The sequence below is a fragment of the Misgurnus anguillicaudatus genome, chromosome 3, assembly GCF_027580225.2.
Source record: "Misgurnus anguillicaudatus chromosome 3, ASM2758022v2, whole genome shotgun sequence".
In the NCBI taxonomy this organism is placed as follows: Eukaryota; Metazoa; Chordata; class Actinopteri; order Cypriniformes; family Cobitidae; genus Misgurnus; species Misgurnus anguillicaudatus.
Genome location: NC_073339.2, coordinates 7,067,142 through 7,092,812, shown reverse-complemented (window position 1 = coordinate 7,092,812; position 25,671 = coordinate 7,067,142). Strand labels below are relative to the sequence as shown.

The window sequence follows — 25,671 nt, the reverse complement described above, 5'->3', positions numbered from 1 at the left end:
TGTTTCCGTCTCCTCGTACTGATTTAAATTAACACATGAGGTATGAATATTTGTTTATAAAGTCATGCAATAACTAAAGTTAAAATCAAAATGTAAAATGTTTAGTTTAGATAACAGCCTGTATTTTGAGTTCTGAACATCTGTAAACATTCCAAATATCCATTTAAATCAGTAGAAATTTATTTTCTGTTGTAATTGCAACAATTAAAGTTATTATAAATGCTGGTAAAGAGATATGGTCATTTTCCACCAACTAAATAGGAGGAAGTTTTTATTTCAATTTAAAATAGTCCACTGCTGTTTGTAACTGTAGAAACCCAACTATTTTTTTACTGTGTGTGATTAACTGTTTACTACATAAAATTATCCTATTATGTAAAGAACATTCTGTGAAAACATATAACCTCGATATCTTTAATATTTAGTGTCAAAGATTGAAATCAATGTGAAATCAAACTTCGATGCTTGTAATCTCATTATAACCTGAATTTCACAGACAGGGTCACGTTTATGCACTTATTGTGTTGTTTTCTGAGAGCAATCATGAAGTGTTGTGCATTGGCCCATCATCACTGTTATGAGCTGTATCTTTGTCATTGAACAAAATTTATTACAAGAGAAAGTCAGCAATTTTAGTTGAAAGACAAGGCATAAAAAAAAAAGTTTGGTTCCGGTTGGTTGTCAGTTTAGGTCATGGGTCGGTAGGGAATTTATTTTATTTTATTTTTTATTTTTTTTTACAGTGGCAGCAAGGGATAGGTAGGAAATTGTTAAATATTTAAATTGAATAGCGGATATATTTGAGGTGACTTTGGCCATATTGCGTATTTGTCTCACGCAGCGCAGAGCCACGGATCTCCACGGATTATCTCTTTTTAATTGTGTGTGTGTGTGTGTGAGAGAGAGAGAGAGAGAGAGAGAGAGAGAGAGAAAGAGAGAGAGAGAGAGAACAGTAAATGCAGCTGAACGAATACACTGCGTGTTTTAAAGTAAAAAAATAAATAAATAACGAAACGCAATATGTGGAGGCCGGTGTTGAATCTGTCTGTATGATATGATAAATATCTTACGTGAGCCTGTGGCTAAAGTATAAAAGTGGAACTCTTTGTAGCATAATCAGGGCTTGACATTAACTTTTTTGCTCACCGGCCAAAGTGGCTAGTTGTTTTTCAAAGGTACTAGCCAAAGTTAAATTGTATATGATTAAATTTAACTTTGGCATCCTAAAATTACTTTAATTCGAGCAAATTTACTTGCTAAATTAGATGCAGACTGAATTTCAAATGCAGTCTGACTACCCGAATTAAGACAACATTTAGCTGGTATATAGCTGGTATATCAGTATAGATCATATAAGATGCATGAAAAACATGCTAGTAAGTAAGGCATAAATAGATTAACTTTGAATGAATATATTAAAAGTAGAACAGGGGTGTAGAAGAAACACTAATTCTAAACTGAAAAGATAAACACAAAACCCATCGATAACCACTTTAAATATTTATTAACAACAGCAGTAAATACTGTCAAAATATGTACATTCATTTTACTGTCATGCAGATGTATTTTATAAGCTAAATGGTTTCTGATAAAAGTGATTTAAGACTTTTAATGACAAATGTCGGGAGGGCATTATTGTTACATTAAAATGATGCGCGAACCTCTCGATGGCGGGTTTCTTTTGATTTCGTGTGCATTCAGATATGCGCTGAATTTCTCTTCGCTCTTGCCCTGAGAGTTTGCACGCAATTTATATCTAATCAATCACTTCCATGCAATTGTTTTATCTTTCCCGAAGTGTGTATGCGCTCAGACTGCGTCCTCTTGTGCATTCGCAAATCCGCAAATCAGCTCTCGCGCGCTCTCTGGAAGGTGAAGCTTTGGTTCGCAACGCCCCGCTGATCGCGTGCGCGTCTCTCAACAGATCTCTGTGCGTTGCTCTGGGTGCAGAATGCTCATGGAAGTTGTAGTTTCCCAGTGTCGCATTGCGTATTGTTTATCATTTCGCATAACTTTTAAGAAAACAGACCCGCCTTACGGCCGAAATCTTACCCGCGTTTGGCGGTGTTAATGTCAAGCCCTGGTCATAATACCATAAATTCAAATATTATAATTCACTTACTGCCAGCAAAAATGAGCCTTGGTTTGTGCTCTCTGGAAGAGAAAAGCCCACTTGCATATCGTTGTTCAGCTCATCTTTTTTTGTCTGTAATTTACAACTTTCGGCGGGGCAAAAGATCACGTTGCTGTGCACGAAACAGCATCTCGAATGCACACCAAAAATTACCACATTACCAGTGCCTTTGTAAGTGGCGACAACGATCTGTGAACTATTGTGTTAACGACTGTGTAGCTGCTTTGTTTGTTGCTGGAGGACGCGTGCTTTACAAAAACGGTGCTGTACTAAAAGGTAAATTATAGGTCGCCTCAAAAAATTTTTTATTTGTGTATTTATTTAATGTGTATTATTTCTTCCCCAAGCTCATAAAATAAATTTGGGTCGCACATAAATTGGCAGGGTCGGTCGGAAACCGGAACCAAACAAATTTTTTTTTTAGGCCCAAACATTCTTTCTTATACAGTCTATCATTATTACACTATCTTTGTCACATTTTCTCTTCATGTTTTGTCACAGTCGAGTCCAGATGGACAGATCAGATCCCAGCTGTGTGTCCATGAAGAGTGACCGGTCTATAGATCCTTCACCTCGGTTACAGGAACACAATGATCTTGACTTTGGGTAAATGATACACCAAACATGTTGATCTTATTCAATCATTTTTAAAAGTGTAATCATTTGTCCTGGAAACAAAACTAATGTTTGTGGGGTTTTTTGTGTATTATACTAGGACATGTTTACACAAATATAAAATTGTTTTAAGAATAATTAATTTGAAAGAATAATAATAACATTTAAATATTTCAGGCAGTTATCACTTTCTGAATTTTTTCTTGAATGTTTTCAGAAGTCTCAACAAACTTCAAATATCAGAGTCACCAGAATTCATCTGTGTGTCCATGAACAGTGACCAGTCATTGAATCTTCCACCTATTCAGGAGAAAGGTTCAGATTTTAGGTACAGTAAAGTGAATTACATCAAGACTGTTGATGGTCAACTTTGATGGCCCTTAGAATATTTTCTGCAAAGAATATATAAACATCAAAATAAAGAACCAAGCCTCTGCTTAAAAAAATAAATAAACCTTTTCTGTCTTCATGCGTTCATTTGAAATCACCATTTGAGTACATGTGAGTTTCGTTAAAAACTTAACATTTTGGACAAAAAAAAAGAGAAAAATGGGAGTGTATTTTCAAGCAAAATACATATACTAAAACAAAAAAACTGCGTAACCATTCCCAGAATGTAAGGGGACACAACAACTTTTGTAGTACAACAACGTCTCCCTTCTCAAACCCTTATGTGCACCCTTTGTGTTAGGCTGATACATATCACAGAATTTCAACACGAGTTGATCCAAGACAGGCCGGACTTTGTATAGCCTGTCAGTGTCATTGGCTGACCTCGCTGTAAGTGAAGAAATCTTCATATTTTATCAGTACATCAGAAATGAACCAATCAATAAACTCTTTAGGTTCTTCTGATTCAAGAGCAGCAGCATCACTGAGAGACCCAGGATGAGAGGAAGGAAAATTTTTTGGCTGACAGTTTGACTCTTGCCACCCATGGCTAACTCAGAAGCTTCAGCCGGATGGTTCACAGAAGCCCTTGTTTGGTCAATGACATCTGCCTTGTTGCTGTGTTCTACCTGTAAATAATTATATGAATAATTAAAATTACTGTAACAGTGACATACACGCGCGCACACACACAAATAAACAAACATGCACGCACACAAGCATGTTTGCAAGGACACACACAAGCATGCTATGGCACTCACAAACATGCATGCAAAATTGCCCAGCTTGTCAGTGAACTGCTGCTTTGTGTAGTAAATGCCGCTTTATCTGAAAGCAGGTGATGGCTTTTTACCACTAATCATGAGCATGCCATTTACACAAACATGTTATATATAAACGTTAAATGCGCACAAGAAAAAAACAGTTTTAAACATTGTCTTATTTTGTCTTACCTTTATTCACTCTGGCACGTGGGAACAGGGACGTGCACAGACATTTTGAGGGCAGGGGCTCAAGTGAAATAAAGGGCACCTTTCATAATTATGTATATTTTTTTCTTTCTTTTTTATTTTAAACAAAAAGTATATATATTAACACAATTCTTACTTCCTTTTTAAAAAAAATATTTAAAAAGTTAATTAATTTTATCTTCCTCAAACTCCTGCAATTGTTTAATTTTCAAAAGATGTCTACAAAATAATCAGTTCACACAGACACCATGGTCTCCTTAGTATTCTAGGTTTTTAGAGCAACAAAGGAAGCCATTACACAATGTGCATGTTTTGAAAACATTAAATTACACATTAATTACAAATTTGTTAAAATGCTAAAAACAAAGTTGTGACTGCTGAGTTAGCGCTATATGCCAATAAATGCTATATCATATGCTAGCGTTTAGCTGATTAGTTGTTAGTTGCTACTCAAAATCTATTTTTGTCTGATAAGGGCTCAAAATATAAGGTCTGTTTACTAATGTGAGCTTCTGGCATGAGCCTCAGAGCAGAGCTCAACATTATTATTCATGACCCTTTCAAATAGGGCAAAAATAGACCATTTAATTAAAATGACAAATTCTAGGGTTGTAAATAGACATATAAAAACGTTTCTGGATAATTTTTGCACTTAATAAAGCAACATACCTTCCATGTAATTGTCAAAGAACAATTTAACATATTATGACAACACATCCTATGGCACCTTTAATCTTAGGTTTCATATTTATTAGGGTTACACATGTCAGAAACAACAAATATAGATTAGGCCTATTTTATTTGTATTTTATATTTTACTTTTTTGTAATGTCAGTGAAAATTCAGACTTGGCAAGTAAAATACTGAACCATCAGATTTCTTCCAAATCTACTCCAGCACTCCAGTATAACACATTATAGGTTACTTATTTAACAGCCATTACAAAAAAACGCAAACAAAAAGCTTACTACTGCAGTTAGCAATTATTTTATTGTTTGTTCTTTATTATTTTATGAGCAGTCTGTTTAAACTACATACACTACACTGTTACAAGTTTGCAACTCTTCAGGTTAATATGGGATTGCCATGGAAAACAATGTCCCTGAATCGTTATGTGTAACAACGTGTCTCATATTTTGTGCATAAAACTGTTAATATAAGAATGCTTTCTTCTTCACACACTTACCGGTAGCTGCCTGCATAATCATGCACATCGCGTCTCCTTGAGCTTTGGCGCTTGAAGCGCGAATGATGCAGCACGAGTGTAGACAAGCCAATCATAAAGGGAAGTGAGTTAGAGAGGCGGGACCAAGGAAAGGTAAAGCCAATCATATTAGCGATGTGAATTTTGGAGGCGGGAATCATCTGTTAACCGTTTGTGTGCCACAAATAGCGCTATTTTTCTTTATATAAGAGTTTAAATCTCATTTAAATGATTCCTGGATAAATGCATGTTAAATTAAATAAGCAACAAGTAAAAAACACAAGAAACAGACCGACATCAGTTGTTATATGAATAAAGATCATATTATTATTATTTTTTTAAAGCACCCCAGAAAAAAAGGGCACTTTCTCTCCAGGAATAAAAAGGGCAGGTGCTCAAGCCCCCTTTGATGTCTATGTGTGCACGTGCCTGCGTGGGAAGGTAGAACAAGACCTCGGCATTAAATTGCTCCATGAAGTGTCTGACGTATCGCTGTCTGACTCTGAACTATCAGTATCCACACATTGACACACCGGGGCACTTCGTCTTCGTTCAGAATGAAGGGTTATTGGGCTATCAACGACATGACTAGAACTTTGTGACACAGACGCGAAGCTTTATATGTCTGTAAAGTCGTCCCCCTCAGACTGTCCCCTTCCTGGTCAGATTCAAAATGGTCAAAACATGAGTGATCGGAGTCCGAGTCTATTAACACCTCCAGTGCCTGTTTAAATGTATACCTCTTCATTTTTATATGATATTACAATCTACATTTTCTCTGATACTTCCCTATAGCGCCGATCATTGCTGTAGTTTTGATAACGCACCTGCAAGTACCATAACTCATTTAGGAGATGCGCAAGAGCCTTCTCTACCGTAATCAGGCCCGGATTAAGAGGACCTTGGGCCCTGGGGCTATAGCAAACACCAAAGGCCCCCCTTCATCTGATTGCCAAGCCAGTCTTCTACCGCAATAGCCTACATATTTTTTATTGTTATTAATCAATGTATTTAATTAATGTTTTTCTTTATCATTATTTATTATTATTATTTTTGCACACTAAAGAGTTCAGGCTATTTAACACAGTAACCCTCCACTGCACAGATTTTGGGAACATTTTATTGATAAAACATTTGTACTCTATGTAGTGCATTTACTCCAGATATGAACTCAAAAACATAAAGGTTGCCAAAAATCAGCAAAAACATTACTCCTACTTCAGTCATACTTCCTCAATAAGTACTTAACCATGAATTATTTAGGTATAGTTCAAAAACATCACCCTCATGTTGATAGCATGAGGGTTATTAATAGCCTACATTTACACTCCATTTACAATTACATAAATGCTATGATTGTTATTTTAGAAGAGTTTATTGAAGAGCTGATATACAAGGTGATTTTGGCTACACTACCTCTCAAGCATTGCAGAGCTTTACGCCTGTTTCACACATACTCCATATGCAGTGCGTTTGCTGTGCGTAATTTTTTACGTAGCCATGTTAACAGGTTAGAGCTTTCACACAGCATACGTATGCGGTCCGTCCTATCCGTTGCAGATGCGGTGCGGTGCAGCAGTGCTGCGATCGTTTCGGCAGCGAGTCTATTTTTGCTGTATGGCACGCAAGCTGCACGCGCTGATTTAAAGTGATAGCGCATGTTTTGTGGTCAGAATGAACACGGATTTACACAAAAATGCAGTAATTTCGCTCTAAATGGATGTAAATAAAGTTTTTCAGTAGTTTTTCTGTAATCTTATTTGTTTAATCCCAGTATGAAGCAATTAAGGCAAAACACCACGAGTTAAAAAAATTATATGTATAACATCTTGTTAAATATTCTACCGTGTTTATATACATTGCATATACATAAAGTATGCTATTAATTTTACCATTGTTTAATTATACTAACATAGTCTTTTAGTTTTTATTTGTAAAACAACAGTAACCAAATTTATATTGTCTTATAACAATATCCATAACCATGGACATTTTAGTTAAACTAAGGTAATACAAATCATAATCAATCTGACAAAAACCACTTTGTCAAACGTTAAAATTATGGTTAATTTTTCTAAAGAGAACTATACAAAATGATCTGTTTGATAGACGGGGAAGCGCACCTGTCAATCAGCGCTATTATAACAGAGCGAGGCGAGAGACGAACGTGCTCAGTAATATGGAATAATGTGTTGATCTTGAATGATTGTAAGAATACATTTGCTTTAAATATAATGTTTGTCATACAACGTTTTGGGAAATAATAATGATTTTTTCAATTGTTATTGAGCTTATGTAGACTTGTTGCAGTTATAACAGCGTGTTTGGCGTATTTAGAGTTTATTTCAGTAATAATGCTGTTTTTCCGGTAATAATAATACAATTTGCATGTCAATCTTGCTTCCTTTTCTGTTTATTCATGTCATTATGCTGTTATTTTAATTATTTGAGAATATTTCTTGCCATATGAGCTTCATTGCCGTTATATAAATACTCTCGTCTATGCAAATAGGAAATGTAGCCTATAACGTAACCATGCCTGTCACCTATATTTTCTCTTCAAAAGTTATAATGCTAATTTATATTTATGATATGTGGAGATAAATAGACCTTTGATCCTTTAATGTGTCCTGTCCATTACACTAGAGATTTTAAACATCCTAGTCTATCAAATAATATCTAAAGTATATTGTTTTGTGAAGAAAAAAAACACAGCAGTCTATTTAGTTTATAAAACACGCTGATCGGGGACGAGGCAGGGGGGTGAAGCTTGTTTTCCTTTTTTTGTGAAACACTTTCACTTTTTTCAGCATTTTTTAACTCCAGCGGAGATGGGTATGTCTGCAAGAGATGGGCGTAACTATTGCTCCAGCGAGAGTTTTATAGCGCTACAATGTTCATGAAAGCATAACGAAAAGAGGCGTTTCCCAACGTCATGGCGCAAATTGTAGAGTTAATTTGATTGGGCGGTGAATTATATCATTCAAGTCACATTTTCCAATAACGTCTTGTTATTTTATTATACACAAATCAACCACCTATGATTTGACAATCTCATTTCCTCCAGCCAATCACGGGCCCCCTAATCCCGCGGGCCCTGGGGCTTCAGCCCCACCTAGCCCTTATGTTAATCCGGCCCTGACCGTAATACACCTAAAACATGGATTGCAGAAAAACCCGTAATTGGCGGGGAAGCATTTTCTCGCAGTTGATGAGATAACTTGTAAATGGCGGCGTAAGAGTTAATAGCAGCATTAAAATATTTATCTATGAAATAATTCAAAGAACCTGATAAACACAGTACATTAAATATATAAAGAAAGAAATAAATAAATGTGTAACATATCTAATAGTCTAGTAGTTTGGAGGCCTAAAATGTCATAAAGCAGGGGGGATTGTAAATTGTAGGAATTACAACTGTTTCTTTATGAAATTTTGCTCTTTATATCTCGGTACAGTTACCTTTTTAACTCTTTTGTTCCTTTAACAGCCCTAACCCTAAATGTGCTGAAGTCTTGAACACATTCAGATCAAATCTACAGAAGAAGTTTCAGTGTTTGTATGAGGGAACATCAATGCAGGGAAACCCAAAAATACTGAATGAGATCTACACAGAGCTCTACATCACAGAGAGTGAAAGTGGAGAGATCAGTAATGAACATGAAGTGAGACAGATTGAGACACAATCCAGAAGAACAACAACAGAGGAGACACCAATCAAATTTAATGACATCTTTAAACCTTTACCTGAACAAGACAAACACATCAGAAGTGTGCTGACAAAGGGAGTCGCTGGCATTGGAAAAACAGTCTCTGTACAGAAGTTCATTCTGGACTGGGCTGAAGAGAAAGAGAATCAGGACGTCCACCTCATATTTCCACTTCCTTTCAGAGAGATCAATTTGATGAAGGACAAAACACTCAGTCTTTTAGATCTTCTTCATCTTTTCTTCCCACAAAAAAAAGAAATGGAAATCTCCCATGATAAATATAAAGTGTTGTTTATCTTTGATGGTTTGGATGAGTGTCGTCTGTCTCTGGATTTTCACAGCAGTGTAAAGTTGTGTGATGTAAGTGAATCAACCTCAGTGGACGTGATGCTGACAAACCTCATCAAGGGGAATCTGTTTCCTTCTGCTCTCATCTGGATCACCTCCAGACCAGCAGCAGCTGATCTCATCCCCTCTGAGTGTGTTGATCGAGTCACAGAGGTACGAGGATTCAGTGATCCACAGAAGGAGGAATACTTCAGGAAGAGAATCAGTGATGAGAGTCTGTCTGATCAAATCATCTCACACCTGAAGTCATCCAGGAGTCTCTACATCATGTGTCACATCCCAGTCTTCTGCTGGATTTCAGTCACTGTTCTAGAGAGAATGATGAGTGAAGCAGAGAGTCAAGAGATCCCCAAGACTCTCACTGAAATGTACACACACTTCCTGATCATTCAGACAAACATCAAACATCAGAAGGACTATGAGAAGAAAGTGAAAGATGAAGAGATGATCTTTAAACTGGGTAAACTGGCGTTTGAGCAGCTTGTGAAAGGCAATCTGATCTTCTATGATGAAGACCTGAGAGATTGTGGCATTGATGTATCAGAAGCATCAGTTTACTCAGGATTGTGTACTCAGATCTTCAGAGAGGAGTTTGGTTTGTATCAGGGGAAAGTTTACAGCTTTGTTCATCTGAGCATTCAGGAACATCTAGCAGCTCTATATGTGCTGTATTCATTCCTGTTATATAAGAAGGATATACTCAATGAATATTTACCGTCAAAATATGCAAACGAGTTCACATATGACACAATATCAGATCTGCATCAGAGAGCTGTGGATAAATCTCTACAGAGTAAGAATGGACATCTGGATCTTTTCCTCAGATTTCTTCTGGGTCTCTCACTGGAGTCCAATCAGAAACTTCTGCAGGATCTTCTGAAACACAAAGAGAAAATCTCCTGGAGCAAAGAGAAAACTGTTAACTACATTAAAACCAGAATAAGATTGAATCCCAAACCAGATAAATCCATCAATCTGTTTCACTCTTTAAATGAACTGGGTGATCAGTCTCTTGTGAATGAAGTCCAGAAGTATATACAGTCTGGAAATCTTTCAAACAAGAAAATCACCTCTTCTCAGTGGTCAGCAGTGGTTTTCATTTTGCTGACATCAGAGCAGTTAGATGTGTTTAAGTTGAGTAAATACACAAACATACACTTAAACAAAGATCACATGACATCAGATGAAGTTCTTCAGAAGCTGCTGCCTGTGGTTGAAGCATCTAGATCAGCTGTGTAAGTCACAATGGGTGCAATCATTAAGTGTGTGCGCGTGCATGTTTTTTTTCTGTATTTTGTGGATTAAATTGTATCTCTAATATTTTGTCGTTCTCAGGCTTACTTATTGTGAACTGTCAGAGAAAAGCTGTTCTGGTCTGACTTCAGTACTAACTTCAAAATCTTCATGTCTGAGAGATCTGGATCTGTCTGGGAATAAACTAAGAGATTCAGGAGTGAAGCGGCTCTTTGATGTACTGAAGAATCCAAACTGTAAACTGGAGAAACTGAAGTAAGATCATAAATGAGTTTCATCTTTAACAGATGACTTTTGTGGGTTTATATCATCACATTTGTCTTCAAATTCTTTACTGATATTATTTAATAACACAGTTTTGATTTTTACAGTGTTTCCTCTCAGTTTCTCTCTTTTTGTATATAAACAAACAAGCACAACAATCATTTATTTAAAGCTGAGCTGTCTTTTGATTTCATTCATTAATTTAACCAAACTTAAAGAAACATTGATAAGCACAATTGATGGGTGATTTTGCTTATTTTTTCAGAGACTTTAAATCTGAATGTATGTGATATGTAGTAAAGTGAGAGAGTTCAGTGTGTGTTATTGTTCTCTACAGGTTGAGTGGTTGTAATATCAAAGATGAAGGTTGTGCAGCTTTGGCTTCAGCTCTGAAATCAAACTCACATCTGAGAGATCTGGAACTGTCTAATAATTCTAAACTAAGAGATTCAGGAGTGAAGCGGCTCTCTGATGGACTGAAGAATCCAAACTGTAAACTGGAGACACTGGAGTAAGATCATAAATGAGTTTCATCACATCTTTAACAGATGACTTTTGTGGGTTTATATCATCACATTTGTCTTCAGTGATTCTTTACTGATATTATTTAATAACACAGTTTTGATTTTTACAGTGTTTCATCTCAGTTTCTCTCTCTTTGTATTTAAACAAACAAACAAACAAACAAAACAATCATTTATTTAAAGGTAGGGTAACATATTTGATCCTGAAACATTTTAGTTATGCTGGTTAAAAGTCTCCTCACATCCTGATAGCAATCACTGTGTTAGGTTGTTGTGGTGTTTAACACACTTTAACAGGACACACGGCACGCTGTGTACAACTCACATCATAACTTTATTCTTCTCTTGACACATCACTCAACACAATCCCTCATTAGAGCCCCTAGTGGTGCAGTTCCACATTAATGTGTTATATAGCACTTACTATGAATTGAACATTAAATATTGTATGCTTCTTAACACAACACAACAGTTGTTTAAATGTATTTGTAGAAATTTATGTCATCTGTGAAAGGCGTAGGACCAAAGGCGTAGATTTTGGTCCGAACGGGCGTTTCCTTTTTTGTCCCTCATACGTAAGCGTAATTTGAATGCCCACCGCACAGCGAGTCCACGCAGACACCATACGTCATCGGCGCGTTCACGTGCGCTCACCTCCTGTCTGTAAACAGCAAGAACAGCAAACTTTTCTGCTGAATTGACAACCTGTACATGAGTCACAAAACGAAAGGCATCTTTTATAACAACAACAGCAAAAACTGCCTGGATCAGCAAAGAGCAAAAACCCAAATTAACATTAGGAACTTTACTGCTTTACCATGACATGCAAACAGCTGCAGAAGGCAAAGGGTCTGAAAGGGTCATTGCCAGAGCCGGATTAAATAAATGGACTACACTATGCAGGCTGCATTTTTGGCCCCCCCCCCCCCATCGAGGTTATTTATGAATTGAAATCTGAAACTTACCAAAGTTACTAATAAAAGTTAATTCACATTTTACATAGCCTAGTCTTTGGTTACAAATTGGTTGTTTGTATACCAAATTAAGTCATGTGTTGTATATTAACCAGTCTATCAGACAATTTTTTGCTAAATTTATTATTTATACGTCATTACACTGCTCTATTAAATGCTATTAAATTATCCTCACCTTATCCATTGGGAGTGTCATTGTTAAGGCAGTAGTACCAGTAAATAACCAATAGGTGTCAGTAATCCGCGGGAGAGCTTCGCTGCATATTTCTCTTCAAGATTGAGAATCGCAACGAAATCCTCGTCGAGCAACACGTCCACTGAGGTAAATGTCCTCAAAACACTGGTTATTTATGTTTAATTTATATGAATTATATAATAACAGTTTTTATATTATGTATAACAGTTTTATCTCAAAGTAATGGTAGTGCTAAAGTCTAATGTATCGTTTCTGAGGCTGCTAGATTTTTCTTTACGATATTCACGTTTGTGAAGTGAATTTAAAACACAGATTGCTTGCAGTTGACTTAGTTAGCCACTATCCATTGGTTTTGTTATCATGTTTGGTATCTAACCTGATTTTTGTGGGGCTTAAAGAAAAAAAAATCTTGACCCCGCTAGTTCTTGCAGTCATGAATTATTATGCAAGGAACTGTTTTTTTTTTTTTTTGCCTCGTTATTATACGCTAACATGCCTTATATAACGTAGGGAAATTATTGTTTGTCCTTTATTTATTTATTTTTTGCAGCAACCATGTCTGTGTCCTTAAAGGAACTCTGTCAGGTACAGATTAGAACTATGAACTTGAAAATCAACCATTCTGATGACTGGCGTCCCCATCCAAGTCACCACCTCAGACAACAACAGTCATAAACTCACAAACACAAATACACTCAGTAATGCGCTTAATAAAGAAAGACTTAACTATGATTTTATCTGTGTTAACCTATGATATCAGTTATTGATGTATTTTAAATATTTACGTATTACTAGGCTTATCATACATGCATTGAAGTTTTAAAATGTATCTAATATAAAACTTTAATTAAATTGAATGTTTTGGATACCACCATTAAATTATTTTGTGCATGTAAAACACAAGTAGCAATGTTTTATTGAATTCAATTTTGAATTAAATTGAATGTTTTGCATACCACCATTAAATTATTTTGTGAATGTTAAACACAAGTAAATGTTTTATTTATTGGAGATAAAATGGCTGTTTAATTAATATAATACTTCTGTTTGTTAGGCACTAACAAGTGAAAATAGTTAGGTTTGAGTACATTTATTAAAACTCAATAGCTGTAATGCTTCTGTGCAGAAGGAAGCCCGTGAGCCACGAAGGTAAGTTTGCGAGCAGATTCATTTCCACTTATTAGACAGCAGTCCGCTCATCGTGTTTTGTATTGCATCACTTAAAGATCGTAAACCTTTAAAATCGAGTTTAGTAAGATGTATACTACAGTCAGCTTTGGTTAACTATTGAAGCATCGTCTTTAAGGCTCAATGTGACCGCAGTATTTGTTGAACACTGCTGGCAGCGGCGACGTCTGTGTCCGTATTATTTTTATCAATGAGAGCATAAGTTCGTATCTCTCTGCTCCGGAGCCATAAAGCTCGTCTTTAATGAAATAATGTTTAATAACTTAAAAAATACGGCGTTTTTTTAATTTCCTGAAAAACAATGGTTTTGGACATACGGGGATCCCGCCCGACAGCTGCGAAATTGTAGATGGGACATTTGTAAAAAAAAAAAAATTCCCCCTCTGTCTGGGCCCCATCCCGCCAATCGGGCCCTAGGCACGTGCCTAGTTTGCCTTTGGGTTAATCCGGCTCTGGTCATTGCACTGTTTATTTTGGTAAGGTAGGTACGCAATATGTTTGTATTGAGATGGATTCAGATATTCTACTTTGATGAAACATCGTGTTGCTTATGAAATTTGTTCGTTTACGGATTAGCGTTAGCCTGACGTTGTCATACTCAATTCTAGTCAGAATTTGAGTCTGCTACCGCTCCATTGAGCTACAATTATGAGGCGTGTCTCAACCGAAAAATGCCTCTCCACTCAATTGGATAGACCTACGACCAATCAGAGCAACGGAGTGTGTGACGTATGTTGAAATGTCGTCTTTTGCAGCCTGACCGAACTGCTAGTTATTTCGCTACAATGACACTTACATCATTGTGATTATGTCACAGGGTGACTATGGTAGGGCGGAACCAAAAGTGGTGGAGATTGGTTCAGCCTGAAGATGGTTTCCGCCCGGACCCGATTTTCAAGACACGTTTACTTCCTGGTCTCCCTGACAACACAAATTATGGATGAACGCGCAACAGGTGCGGCGATTTAATGTGGCAGCTCCGATTGGAAGAGGAAATGAGGACGGGCAATATAAATAGAGCTGTAGAAACACAAAGAAGAAAGAGTTGATTTCGGGGTAAGCTCCGTTCCGCCAAGGGCGGATTAAACATCCACTCCTCTGAAGGCGCCGTTGACCCGGGGATCGCTAAATGCGAGCGGAAAGAAGACGGCCGAAGGAGCCGAAAGAAAGGAGTGGAGGTCGTTTTATTCAAGGAGCACCACAGAAGAGGACACGAGAAACCAAGTTGTTGTTGTCATAGGCTGTTGTTGCTGGTTGCTGTCATTGGTTACAGTCGGCGGTGGTGCGGCCGTATATGGTGGTGAAGTGGATATTGTACTGCTGTGGCGTGGAAACGGAGGAAGAGGAGAATCGTTTGGATGAGTATATCAGAAGTGTTTTGACATTGTGAGAATACTGACATGCATGTGATAGTCGGATGAGAACGACTGGATTACCTGCAGTGTGAAGGAAACCAGCCAGTGTGGATCTCGTGGAGGACTAGGAGAGAAGAGCGATAACTTACCGTGAGTACAAGGAACGTACGACTGGAAGTGGTTATTGAGAGTGCATTGTTTAATGTGTGTGTGAGCCCCCAGCGAACTAGGATAACGCCCCTATCACGGAGCAAAGTGGTGGGCAAGCCGGCAACGTAACATTACAAGGAAGGAAGACCATCGCAGCAGCAACCTTTAACCATCAGCTTTCCATGATTACAACGCCCCGCAGGTTCGCAGCCCGGCTCCAGGAAGATCATGGCCTGACCTTACTTTTTGTCACTGAAGTGTGTCGTGGGTGAGTCTTGACTTTGCAGTGTGTGTGTACACTTGATGTCTTGCCGTGCCGTGCTGTGTATCTGTTGTCAGGAGCCATTATAGGGAGTCAGCCGTGAGAACAGACGTCGTGCGGTGGGTGGAGTGCTCTTAAATTATATGCTGTGCGGCGATACAGTGTGGAGACGGTGGTGGACTGTATTGAAGACCCAGACCTTTGCGTGAGTAGAAATTCAGAGTGCTAATGCATATGTGATGAAGAGGTACATTGTTGTGGAAACTCAGTGTGTAGTAACTTGCCTGTCGCGGAGCCTCTTCAAAGGTGCGCCCCTGTCCAGAGCTCTGGAGCTATACGTATGGAGAGGAGAGGGCAGCGTTCGGCTTGACGGTGACAGTGCTGTTAACCCATCGGCTGGAACAGAGGCCTTGGAGGTAAATACCACGAGTAGACATCTTACCACGAAAGGTCTGTGAGTAGATCCATCTCCTGTGAACACGATAGGTCATGGTAAGCCACCCACTGTGCCGAGTCCTCTAAAGGGGGAGACCACGAATCAGTTACCTGGAAAATACTTACCGTATCCACTGCAATCAGCCACCTGTAAGAAAGAAGAGTCACAGTTAACAGAGAAGTGTGTTCTTGTGTTTGCAGTGCCGAGCCTTCTACAGGAGGAGACCACGAACCAGTTACCTGGAGAATACTTACCGTATTCACTGCCATCAGCCACCTGTAAGAAAGAAGAGTCACAGTTAACAGAGAAGTGTGTTCTTGTGTTTGCAGTGCCGAGCCCTCTAAAGGAGGAGACCACGAACCAGTTACCTGGAAAATACTTACCGTATCCACTGCCATCAGCCACCTGTAAGAAAGAAGGGTCACAGTTAACAGAGAAGTGTGTTCTTGTGTTTGCAGTGCCGAGCCCTCTAAAGGAGGAGACCACGAATCAGTTACCTGTAACGTACCTACCGTGTCCACCGCTACCAGTCATCTGTAAGAAAGAAGAGATACAGTTAACAAGGAAGGGTGATTCTGTGTTTACAGCCACTAACCTTCGAAGGGAGTAGACCACCAACTGTCTGTAAGAGAGAGAGAAAATTACAGTTACATATATAAAGTGACAATTCTGTGTTGCAGACGTGAACTAGAGACCAACGAGAACTGACCGTAACTGCAGCTATTCCCCCTGAAGTTCTGCCTCCAGGATAACGGAGGGCGCCACGGATAGAAGAAACCACAAAAGGCCCCGTCCCCTCCCTTTCCTTTTAAACTTTGCCTGGAGGCCAAAAGAGGCCTTCATTTTAAGTTCCCCTTTCCCCTCTCCAACTTACTATTTTACGGTCAACGAGAACTGACCGTAACTGCAGCTATTCCCCCTGAAGTTCTGCCTCCAGGATAACGGAGGGCGCCACAGATAGAAGAAACCCCAAAAGGCCCCGTCCCCTCCCTTTCCTTTTAAACTTTGCCTGGAGGCCAGAAGAGGCCTTCATTTTAAGTTCCCCTTTCCCCTCTCCAACTTACTATTTTTAAATAATTTAAATAAAGCTCATTTTAATTTTACTTGTACCTTGTGTGTCTGGTCATTGGGGTGGCTTTGGGAACCTCCTCGAGGTGGAAACTAGGAAGGGGCGTGATCCTTTAGCTATCTCGGGTCCGCTCCGACCTGTGACCATTATACTAAGTCTGAGTTAGCGAACGTACATCAACACCTACTATGTTTACAACATTTCATTTATATCACAACATTAAGTATTTACTAAGTCATACAGTAAGACTATCTCTTACCATTTGTACATTAGTTGAACTTCATCCACGATGATACCCATTACGTTGGCTGGAAAAATATCGGAGCCTAGCATGTCCCTCCACTTATTCAGCAGTCACGATTCCGGGGTTCCGAAAAGAAGCTGCCAACGACCGCTAATTATATCCATCTCGTCGTGCACGCCGAGTTGCATCGCCGTGACACTCATTTCAGTTGCTTCTTTAACTTTGTCCTCCATAAGTGCGACCAACTTTTGCCGAATCCCGAAGGAATGACGGCAAAAACATAAACAAATGCCTTGATCGCGTTTCTCTGTTCCTCTTTTTAAGTCAATGCTCTGTCGATATCTTTTAGAACAGACTCAATGTCAGAATCCACACATCTGAAGTCTCCAGCGGCAGCCATTTCATTGTAAACAGATTCAACACACGCGCTCTTTGGTGACGTGGTTGATACGTTACTGTTTATCATCTGCCCATTATCGTATAAAGCCCGCCCTCACAATTTGATTCGTCGACCAGCTTTGGGACTCGCATAGTAGCTCCTCAACGGAAAAACGCCTGATCGATCTTCCCGTTTTTTCAAAATGTGGTGGGCGGGGCTAAGATCGGCTGGCACCCAGGCTAGATTAGCGTAACAATATAGTTACTACGTCTACACAACCGAACGTGTGCTTTAACTAATTCTGATGTAAACTAGTTGTTTATGTTGGTTATTTTGGAAGTGTTATTCACTTTGTACTGCAAAGTTTTCTCACTGGTGAATGAGACATGAGATGTGACTGTCTGATCTGCAGTGTTGGGCAAGTTACTTCCAAAGTGTAATACATTATATATTACAAATTACTGTCATTTGAAAGTAATTAGTTACATTACAATATTACTGTCTCTGAACTGTAATGAGTTACACTACTTTTGCGTTACTTTTGAGTTACTTTCATCAAAAGAACAGAAGTATGACTAGGCATTATAAAATGTTAAAATGTAGTTTGTTGCTGCTTATAAATCTAGAAGTTATGTGTTGGCCCTCGACCTTTGAATAGGCCAAGTGAAGACTTATACAGTAAAAATCACTGTCAGAATCATAAACATAGACAAATGATCTGGTAAACGTCTGGTAAATTATGGTACACATACCAAACACAATAGAGCCCACTATAATGCAACCTATATACTAATAACATGGTAAGACACGCAACCTCTTTTCATTTCTATTCTTTAGTTCACTTTTAATTCAGATTCACAGCACAAACCTGGCATGCACTTGGTTGACACTACTTATCAAAAAGTGCTATTGGAGGATCAGGCCTCAAGGAATACAGCTCATTTCAGTACAATATAAGGATTACATGTAGACTAACATATAAAACACAGACAAACAGAGGAACACTGCTTTTTACCACACAATGAATATAGGCTCCCATACAAAGACCGGTAAAAACTTTAAACAGTGATGTTTAAATGTTCTACACTGTTAAAAATAAACCGTACATTTTACGGTAGAAAACCGGCAGCTGTGGTTGCCAGATCTTTACCGTCAAAAATACGGTAGCAATGTTATTGGTTTTACGGGATTGCACCCATTGTACTGTATATTTTACAAATTTTAAATGTTTTTTTTACAGTTTATAATCTGTCAAATTCAAGGGTTAACATTGTAATATTTATGGTTCATTACCATTTTTTACAGCTCAAAATTATTTATTGTAAAGGTTTATGTTGTACAAATGACGGTTCGGTACCATCTATTTTACAGCTCAGAACTGTCTAATTTAAATGCTACACTGTAAAAAAATCAGTAAAATAGATTACCAGTACTATTTCCATTATGTTTATAGACATTTCCTTTAATTCCATTAAATTACTGTAGATTTACAGTACATTCTCCGTAGTCTTTACAGACACTTTAATCCGCCTATGAAACGCGACAATGGTGACATTCAACAACAAAGCTTCATGCTGCAGTGCATGCTGGGTACCAGGATTGTAGAAAACTCATTCATAACTCCCATCATGCATTGTGACATGACAAAATTGTGCAACTTTCTTACCATTTACTGTCACCATCGTTGAGATTTGTATCCAAAGTGTTGATGTATAAAGAAACTAAAAAAAGGAAACTAACTAAAGCATTACAGCAGTCTTGTTCAAAACAGTGTCATTTGCATAGAGCATCACTTTTTTTGTGCTTTATATCTTTAATGTTCTTTTATCATTTTATGTTCATAAAATATTTATAAAATTTTATGCATATAAAATTATATGCATGACATACAAGCAATCAATAGATCACATGATAGTTTTTCCTACTCCCTCTAGCAATAAACAAGTGGTCTTAATAAAGCACTGTTGCAATTGCTAAAAGAGGAGAGCTAGGTCAATAAAGGTCACAAGGACAAATGCATAACTAAAGGAAACACTAATTACAATAATGGTGACTTCAAATGAATCTTAAACAACCACAAACTGGAGATTTAATAGGATAAATTTGGTGGAAAATATCCATTTGACTTGTGATTACATCACGTCAAAAGAAGATTTGTCTACTAAATCATGTGTGTGGATGCTGGAATAGTTGAGCACTTGTATCTTGTTTTGACAGCAGTTGTAAACTTATCGTCCATGTTTAGAAAATAATTGTAATTTTATGTTTAAAAGTAAATTTTGTGTGATAAAAGTAGAAACTTGATGACAAATGCCTGCATGATGACCACTATAGTGCAGACTGATATTATTCTAATTTTTAAACTCTATCAACAAGGATTTAGTAAAATATAAACAGATGTTTCAGTATATTGGTAACAAATATATTCTCTAAAAGTTTTAATGTTACACCAATAACGCATAATGCCATATCTATTACGCTGATATTGCTCAATAATTTTTTTTTTCATTTTTATGGTAATACAGTATCTTGTTAATTTTACTGAAATAAACCATATTTTTATATGTTTTTTACTGTTAAATGTAAGGTCTTAGTCTGTAAAACTAATTAAAGTTTTTCACAGTGAATCCTACGGTTATCACATGTTTTGTGAAATACGGTTTTATTCTGTATCACTTATACGGTATTTTACTGTTTAATTTACAGACATTTTTTACAGTGTATTTAGATAACCATGTTTAAGTCTTCACTATGTTATGTTGTAGTTTAGGTTGCTGTTTGTAATAAAACTGTAGATAGCATAGGAATAGCCTAGCAAATAGCAATCTATTTAACACGGTCTCAATGGCGTCAATATTTGACGACACTTGACCATGCGTCAATATGTTGACGCGGAGGGTATACCTTTCGCGTCATTTTTTGACGAACTGGGGACTTCAATACTATTAGGTACGCGAAATTAAACAGTTGTCGCCTGGCATTGGGGTTAGGGAAAGGTTTGGGTAGGGATGTCATTATGTAAATCTAACCCTAAACCGACGCGAAAATGGTAGAAAATGGTAAGAAAATAGGAAAGAGAATGCAACGGACTTAATAGTATTGAAGTCCCCAGTTCGTCAAAAAATGACGCGAAAGGTATACCCTCCGCGTCAACATATTGACGCATGGTCAAGTGTCGTCAAATATTGACGCCATGGGGTGAGACTGGGTTGATCTATTATGTAAATAGACTGTAACCACAGCAACGTTAGCTTACCTTGTCATTGCTGGTGTGATATGGATACTGGCAACATTTGTAAAAGTATCTTTACTTCTGAGGTTCAAGCAGCACAGGAGACCGATAGAAACTTTCTATTGCTTTAACTTAGTGCTCTTATTCGCAAAATTATGCGTGTGCGCGCTACCGGACCTGATTGCGACCACTTTAGTCAATGCTTATAAAGCCGCAGACTTCCCAGATTCGGCTCTTTAAGAAACATGTCTATATTTGACGCGCACCGCGTCCAAAATCGCATTTCAAATACAAAGTCAAAGTAAAAATGAATGTGGAAACAGACATACGCTGCGTCCCAAACCGCCTACTTCCATACTATATAGTAGGCAAAGAGTACGAGAAGTAGTGATTTTCGCCCACTGTATAGTATGAAAGTATGCGGTTTGGGACGCAGCCACGCAGCTTTTTCATGTGTGGATGCTGGTCGCGCGCATTGGTCAAAAATAAAAAAAATAAAAATAACACGGTCTAAATTTGAAATGCATTGTTGTAACGCGCTTGTTACTAAGACTGTAACGAGTAAAATATTACCAACATTTTATTAGTAATGCGTTATATTACTGCGTTACAGCAAAAACTAATATATTACTGTAATATATTATATTTTGTAATGCGTTACTCCCAACACTGCTGATCTGTGCGTGTTCATGTGTTTTGAAAGAGGCGTGACTTGGATGGCGATTTGACTTGAGGGTGGGGTTGTGATTTCATTGCTAGACGGCTACCGTTAGCATTTTTTAAAATGTGTTACCCTACCTTTAAAGCTGAGCTGTCTTTTGATTTCATTCATTAATTTTACCAAATTTAAAGAAGCATTAATAAGCACCATTGATGAGTGATTTTGCTTATTTTTTCAGAGACTTTAAATCTGAACTTATGTGATGTGTAGTAAAGTGAGAGAGTTCAGTGTGTGTTATTGTTCTCTACAGGTTGCATAGATGTGATGTCACAGATGAATGTTGTGCAGCTTTGGCTTCAGCTCTGAAATCAAACCCATCACATCTGAGAGAACTGGATCTGGTTGATAATGGTCTAAGTGATTCAGGAAAGAAGCTTCTCTCAGATTTAAAGGAGGATTCACATTATAAACTAGAGACACTGGAGTAAGTAAATAATTGTCTTTGTTGTCACATTTTCTGAAGTGATTGTTGAATGATTATTATGATTTTAAATGGACTGGTTATTAAAATGATTAAAGTTGCGTCCCAAATCACAAACATATGCACTATTCTACGTCATTTTCTAGTAACAAAAGTTTAAGTACTGTGTTCACACTGAAAATACCACAGAAGAAAGTGCATTTTAAGTACCCAGATGGTGCAATCATTTAAAAGAAATTCGAAGTGTGCAACGCTGGACACTTTATACACTCAACAGTCACTGCTTTCCTTATGTAACAGAAGAGAGGCGGAGCTATCAGATGCTGTAAGAGAGCAAAGTTTACCTGCGGAGACACTTAATGAAGTCATGTTGAACAAAACAAATAACATTAAAAGAACTGTACAAATAGATTTTCATTTATTTGCCCTATACTGTGTTGTGCTATGTGTTTAAATTCATTTGACCTCGTCTTGTAACCACTTACATTTACATTTAGTAAAAACATTGTGTTCAATTTGGGATGATACTGCTCTTCTAAAATTCATACCCTACATGATCAAGTTCATAGTGCATATAGTGTATAGTATGTCATTTGGGACCCAGCTTATGATTGGACTTATTTTGATGATGAAGATTATGATAATGATCTCTTTAGGATCTGATGATGATGATGGAGCCACTACAGTGATGTCACAACTCATTCAACAGAATGAACAAACACTGAAGACACATGAGTTCAGATTTCAGTATTAACTCCTGAAAGTATACAGACATCATAAAACCTCTAACAATACATCATGTAATCTGAGAGCATTTTATTTTTATTTGAAGTAGAAATTCTGACTAGCCGTAAACACCATTCAGATACCATGAAAACCCTGTATGCATTTCACAATCACATTATAAATCAATCATAGTAAAGTGACTGTGAGATGGTTTAAGGTGTGATGATAGGAGACTCATGTTATCTGTCCAGTGAAAGTTATCATTCATGATCAAAGGAGAATTATAATAAGTTGGGTAAAGTCTGAGTAAAGTCTAATTTCAGAGATTTGTAAAACTATACATATATAATTCTCAAGCCATATTTGCTTTAACATGTCTGTGTTGTTGTATTGTGATAAATAAAAGTTATTTTATATTATTGTTATTTGTTATTCTGAGCATATTAATATTTGTATTTGGTGTGCCACTGTGGGCTTGCCCACAGAAAAAACCCAAACAGGGCCCATATGGGCTAACCCATGCAGGCCCCTTATTACTTTGCCCTTTTGCGCCCCATGAGGTTTTTTGTGGGCCATCCCACTGTGGGCTTGCCCACAAAAAACCCACACAAGCCCCCATTATTTTGCCATTTATTCTTGGATCCCTCACATCCAAGTCACCCCATTTTTTAACTTTTGCCATCTGGCCGGTGCTTCAGAGCCGCGAATACCAGAACAGTAAGGCACAAAAACAGTTTCTTCCCCCAGGCAATCTACCTCATGAACAGTTAAATGTTCCCCACTCATGCTCATGCAAAAAAGTGCAATATCCTTATATTTATTTGTTACCCCTCCATTCTAGTACATCCCTGCATCTTATTTAATCCTATTCAATTGTCATTTATAGCACAATTGTTTACACACCTATTTATTTGCCTACAATTTTTGTCTGTGTGTTGGTGTCTTTGTGTACTGGAAGCTTATGTCACTAAAACAAATTCCTTGTATGTGCAAGCATTCTTGGCAATAAAGCTCTTTCTGATTCTGATTCATTTATCATAGTAATAATATTTTTTTAAATATTTGAATTATTAAAATAAGTATAATTATTATTAAATTATTAAAATAATTATCATTGGTTGTTATTATCTTAGCAGATAATTTCCTTTTGATGTTAATTGTTGTTGTTAAATCAAAAACCATAGTTACTACACTTTTGCTATAATAAAACCATTTTTATAAATTTTTATGAAGGTCTGTCCATTTAGAACAAAATGTGCATGCATGTTTATGTAGAAATAATTTAACACACCCCCGGATAAGGATCTTAAAAGCTATGGTTTAAAGCACAAATTTCTGTTTATTTTAAAACAATAAATATTTAATGTTAAACAAGTTCTAATTTTCAGTCCGTCTGAATGCAGTGCTTCGCTATGAGAAGCACTTTCTTTACCATCTTTATTGTTTTTTAACATGTTTTCTTTTGTTATGTGTTATTAGCACTGATCTCTATAAATGACTGGATTGCGCATGACGTAACAACTGTGAAGCCACCGCGCCGCCATGTTGGTATACCCAAACATTCTATTAAATAAATGGACGCGATCAGATTTTAATGATAAAACATCACTTTACTAGTCTTCGTTTTTATATCTGAAATTACCCTGTACATTATTACAACACAAACATCCTAAGCATGTACATAGTTATTTGCTGAAAGTTGTACATTTTAGTTTTTAATCAGTTATTATACATTTATCTTCATTACAGTATCAGATCACCAGACAGACCGCAGCATATTTAGTGTGGCCAGTGGCGTCAGATACTTGAGGAAACTGTATAAAATTATATAGTGGTCGACTATGCCACCCGGTATATACACCGGGAACTCAGCCCCAAAACAAGGGACACAGGTTCGTAACCAAAAGAAATGGGTGAGCAAAGAGACATAGGCCAGGGAGTACCAAAGATAAGCAGCTTTATTCAAATACAAAAGTAAAAAAAAAACCCAACACATTGACATCATAGGCTCAATAGCCACATATCAAAAACAAAATGCAACACTTTACAAAACTTCAAAAAGAAAATGAACACAGAAAGAAAGAGATACACGAGAAGGCTTAAGGGGTAGGGTGATGGCCTGCTATGACCCTCAATACACACGACACGCTTAATATCCGTACATGACACACTTAATATCCACACACACCCACACTGGTGAAATCAAGTCACTCAATGCACTGCACTCAGTGTGAACCCGTTAAATAGCGGCTAAACCCCTCCTCTATAAACCCTCTTCGTCACGCGATATATAAAGAGTTAAAGACACACAATAAACATTAACCTGGCAAAAGCCAGCCCCCAAAAGGGAAGAAAATCAGTTCACAACAAAACAAAACAAAAAGAAATAATAAACAAAACAATATTAATGTCACTCTCATTTTGGGAACTCAACTAAACTTAAATCTAACAAAGAAAATAAATTAAATTGCAAAATACACAAGTGAACACAAAACAAAAGAAAACAAATCTCATTTATGATTGGAAACAAAATGAGACACAAATCAAAACAAACTACAATCGCCGACACATTCAAAGAGCAGGGCAAACCAGCGAGAGACAGCCACGTCCAGGTTTGCTAGAATGAAAGTTTAAATTCTCTCAAATAAGGAAACAACAAAATCAGTACAGGCAAGGCAGCAATGCGTTCATTAACAAACGCGCATCTCGTCCCATAATATAAAGATGAAACCCTTGAGCCTTTCACTCCATCTGTGAAACATGAAACGGCAAAATTAACTAGAAAATGCACTTCCAGAGGAACCGCAAAAGTGTGCTTGCTCTGGTGCGGTCACTAATGTGATTTGTGAAATGTAAAATTTTAGAATATTTTTATCTTGTGCATCCTTGCATTGGAAATCAAAT

The 25,671-nt window shown here is 37.3% G+C and overlaps 2 protein-coding genes across 5 annotated transcripts in view; both read left to right on the top strand.

Annotated features, from left to right (window-relative positions):
• Positions 1-25,671, top strand: part of LOC141349164 (protein NLRC3-like) — a 45,570-nt gene that overhangs the window by 324 nt on the left and 19,575 nt on the right. The window lies entirely within an intron of this gene.
• On the top strand, positions 1,883-22,943 carry LOC141349284 (protein NLRC3-like). Its single transcript, XM_073860323.1, has 7 exons — positions 1,883-2,740; positions 2,967-3,077; positions 8,805-10,607; positions 10,708-10,881; positions 11,228-11,401; positions 21,871-22,044; positions 22,698-22,943. Exons 1-7 carry the CDS (start codon positions 2,622-2,624, stop codon positions 22,702-22,704), a joined length of 2,562 nt encoding a protein of 853 aa, XP_073716424.1. The 5' UTR covers positions 1,883-2,621; the 3' UTR covers positions 22,705-22,943.

Excerpts from the sequence above, each read along its gene's own strand:
- LOC141349284 (XM_073860323.1), top strand. The coding sequence starts at position 2,622 with ATGTTTTGTCACAGTCGAGTCCAGATGGACAGATCAGATCCCAGCTGT. Across the intron at positions 2,741-2,966 it reads CACAATGATCTTGACTTTGG|AAGTCTCAACAAACTTCAAA; the intron begins GTAAATGATACA and ends GAATGTTTTCAG. Across the intron at positions 3,078-8,804 it reads GAGAAAGGTTCAGATTTTAG|CCCTAACCCTAAATGTGCTG; the intron begins GTACAGTAAAGT and ends TTCCTTTAACAG.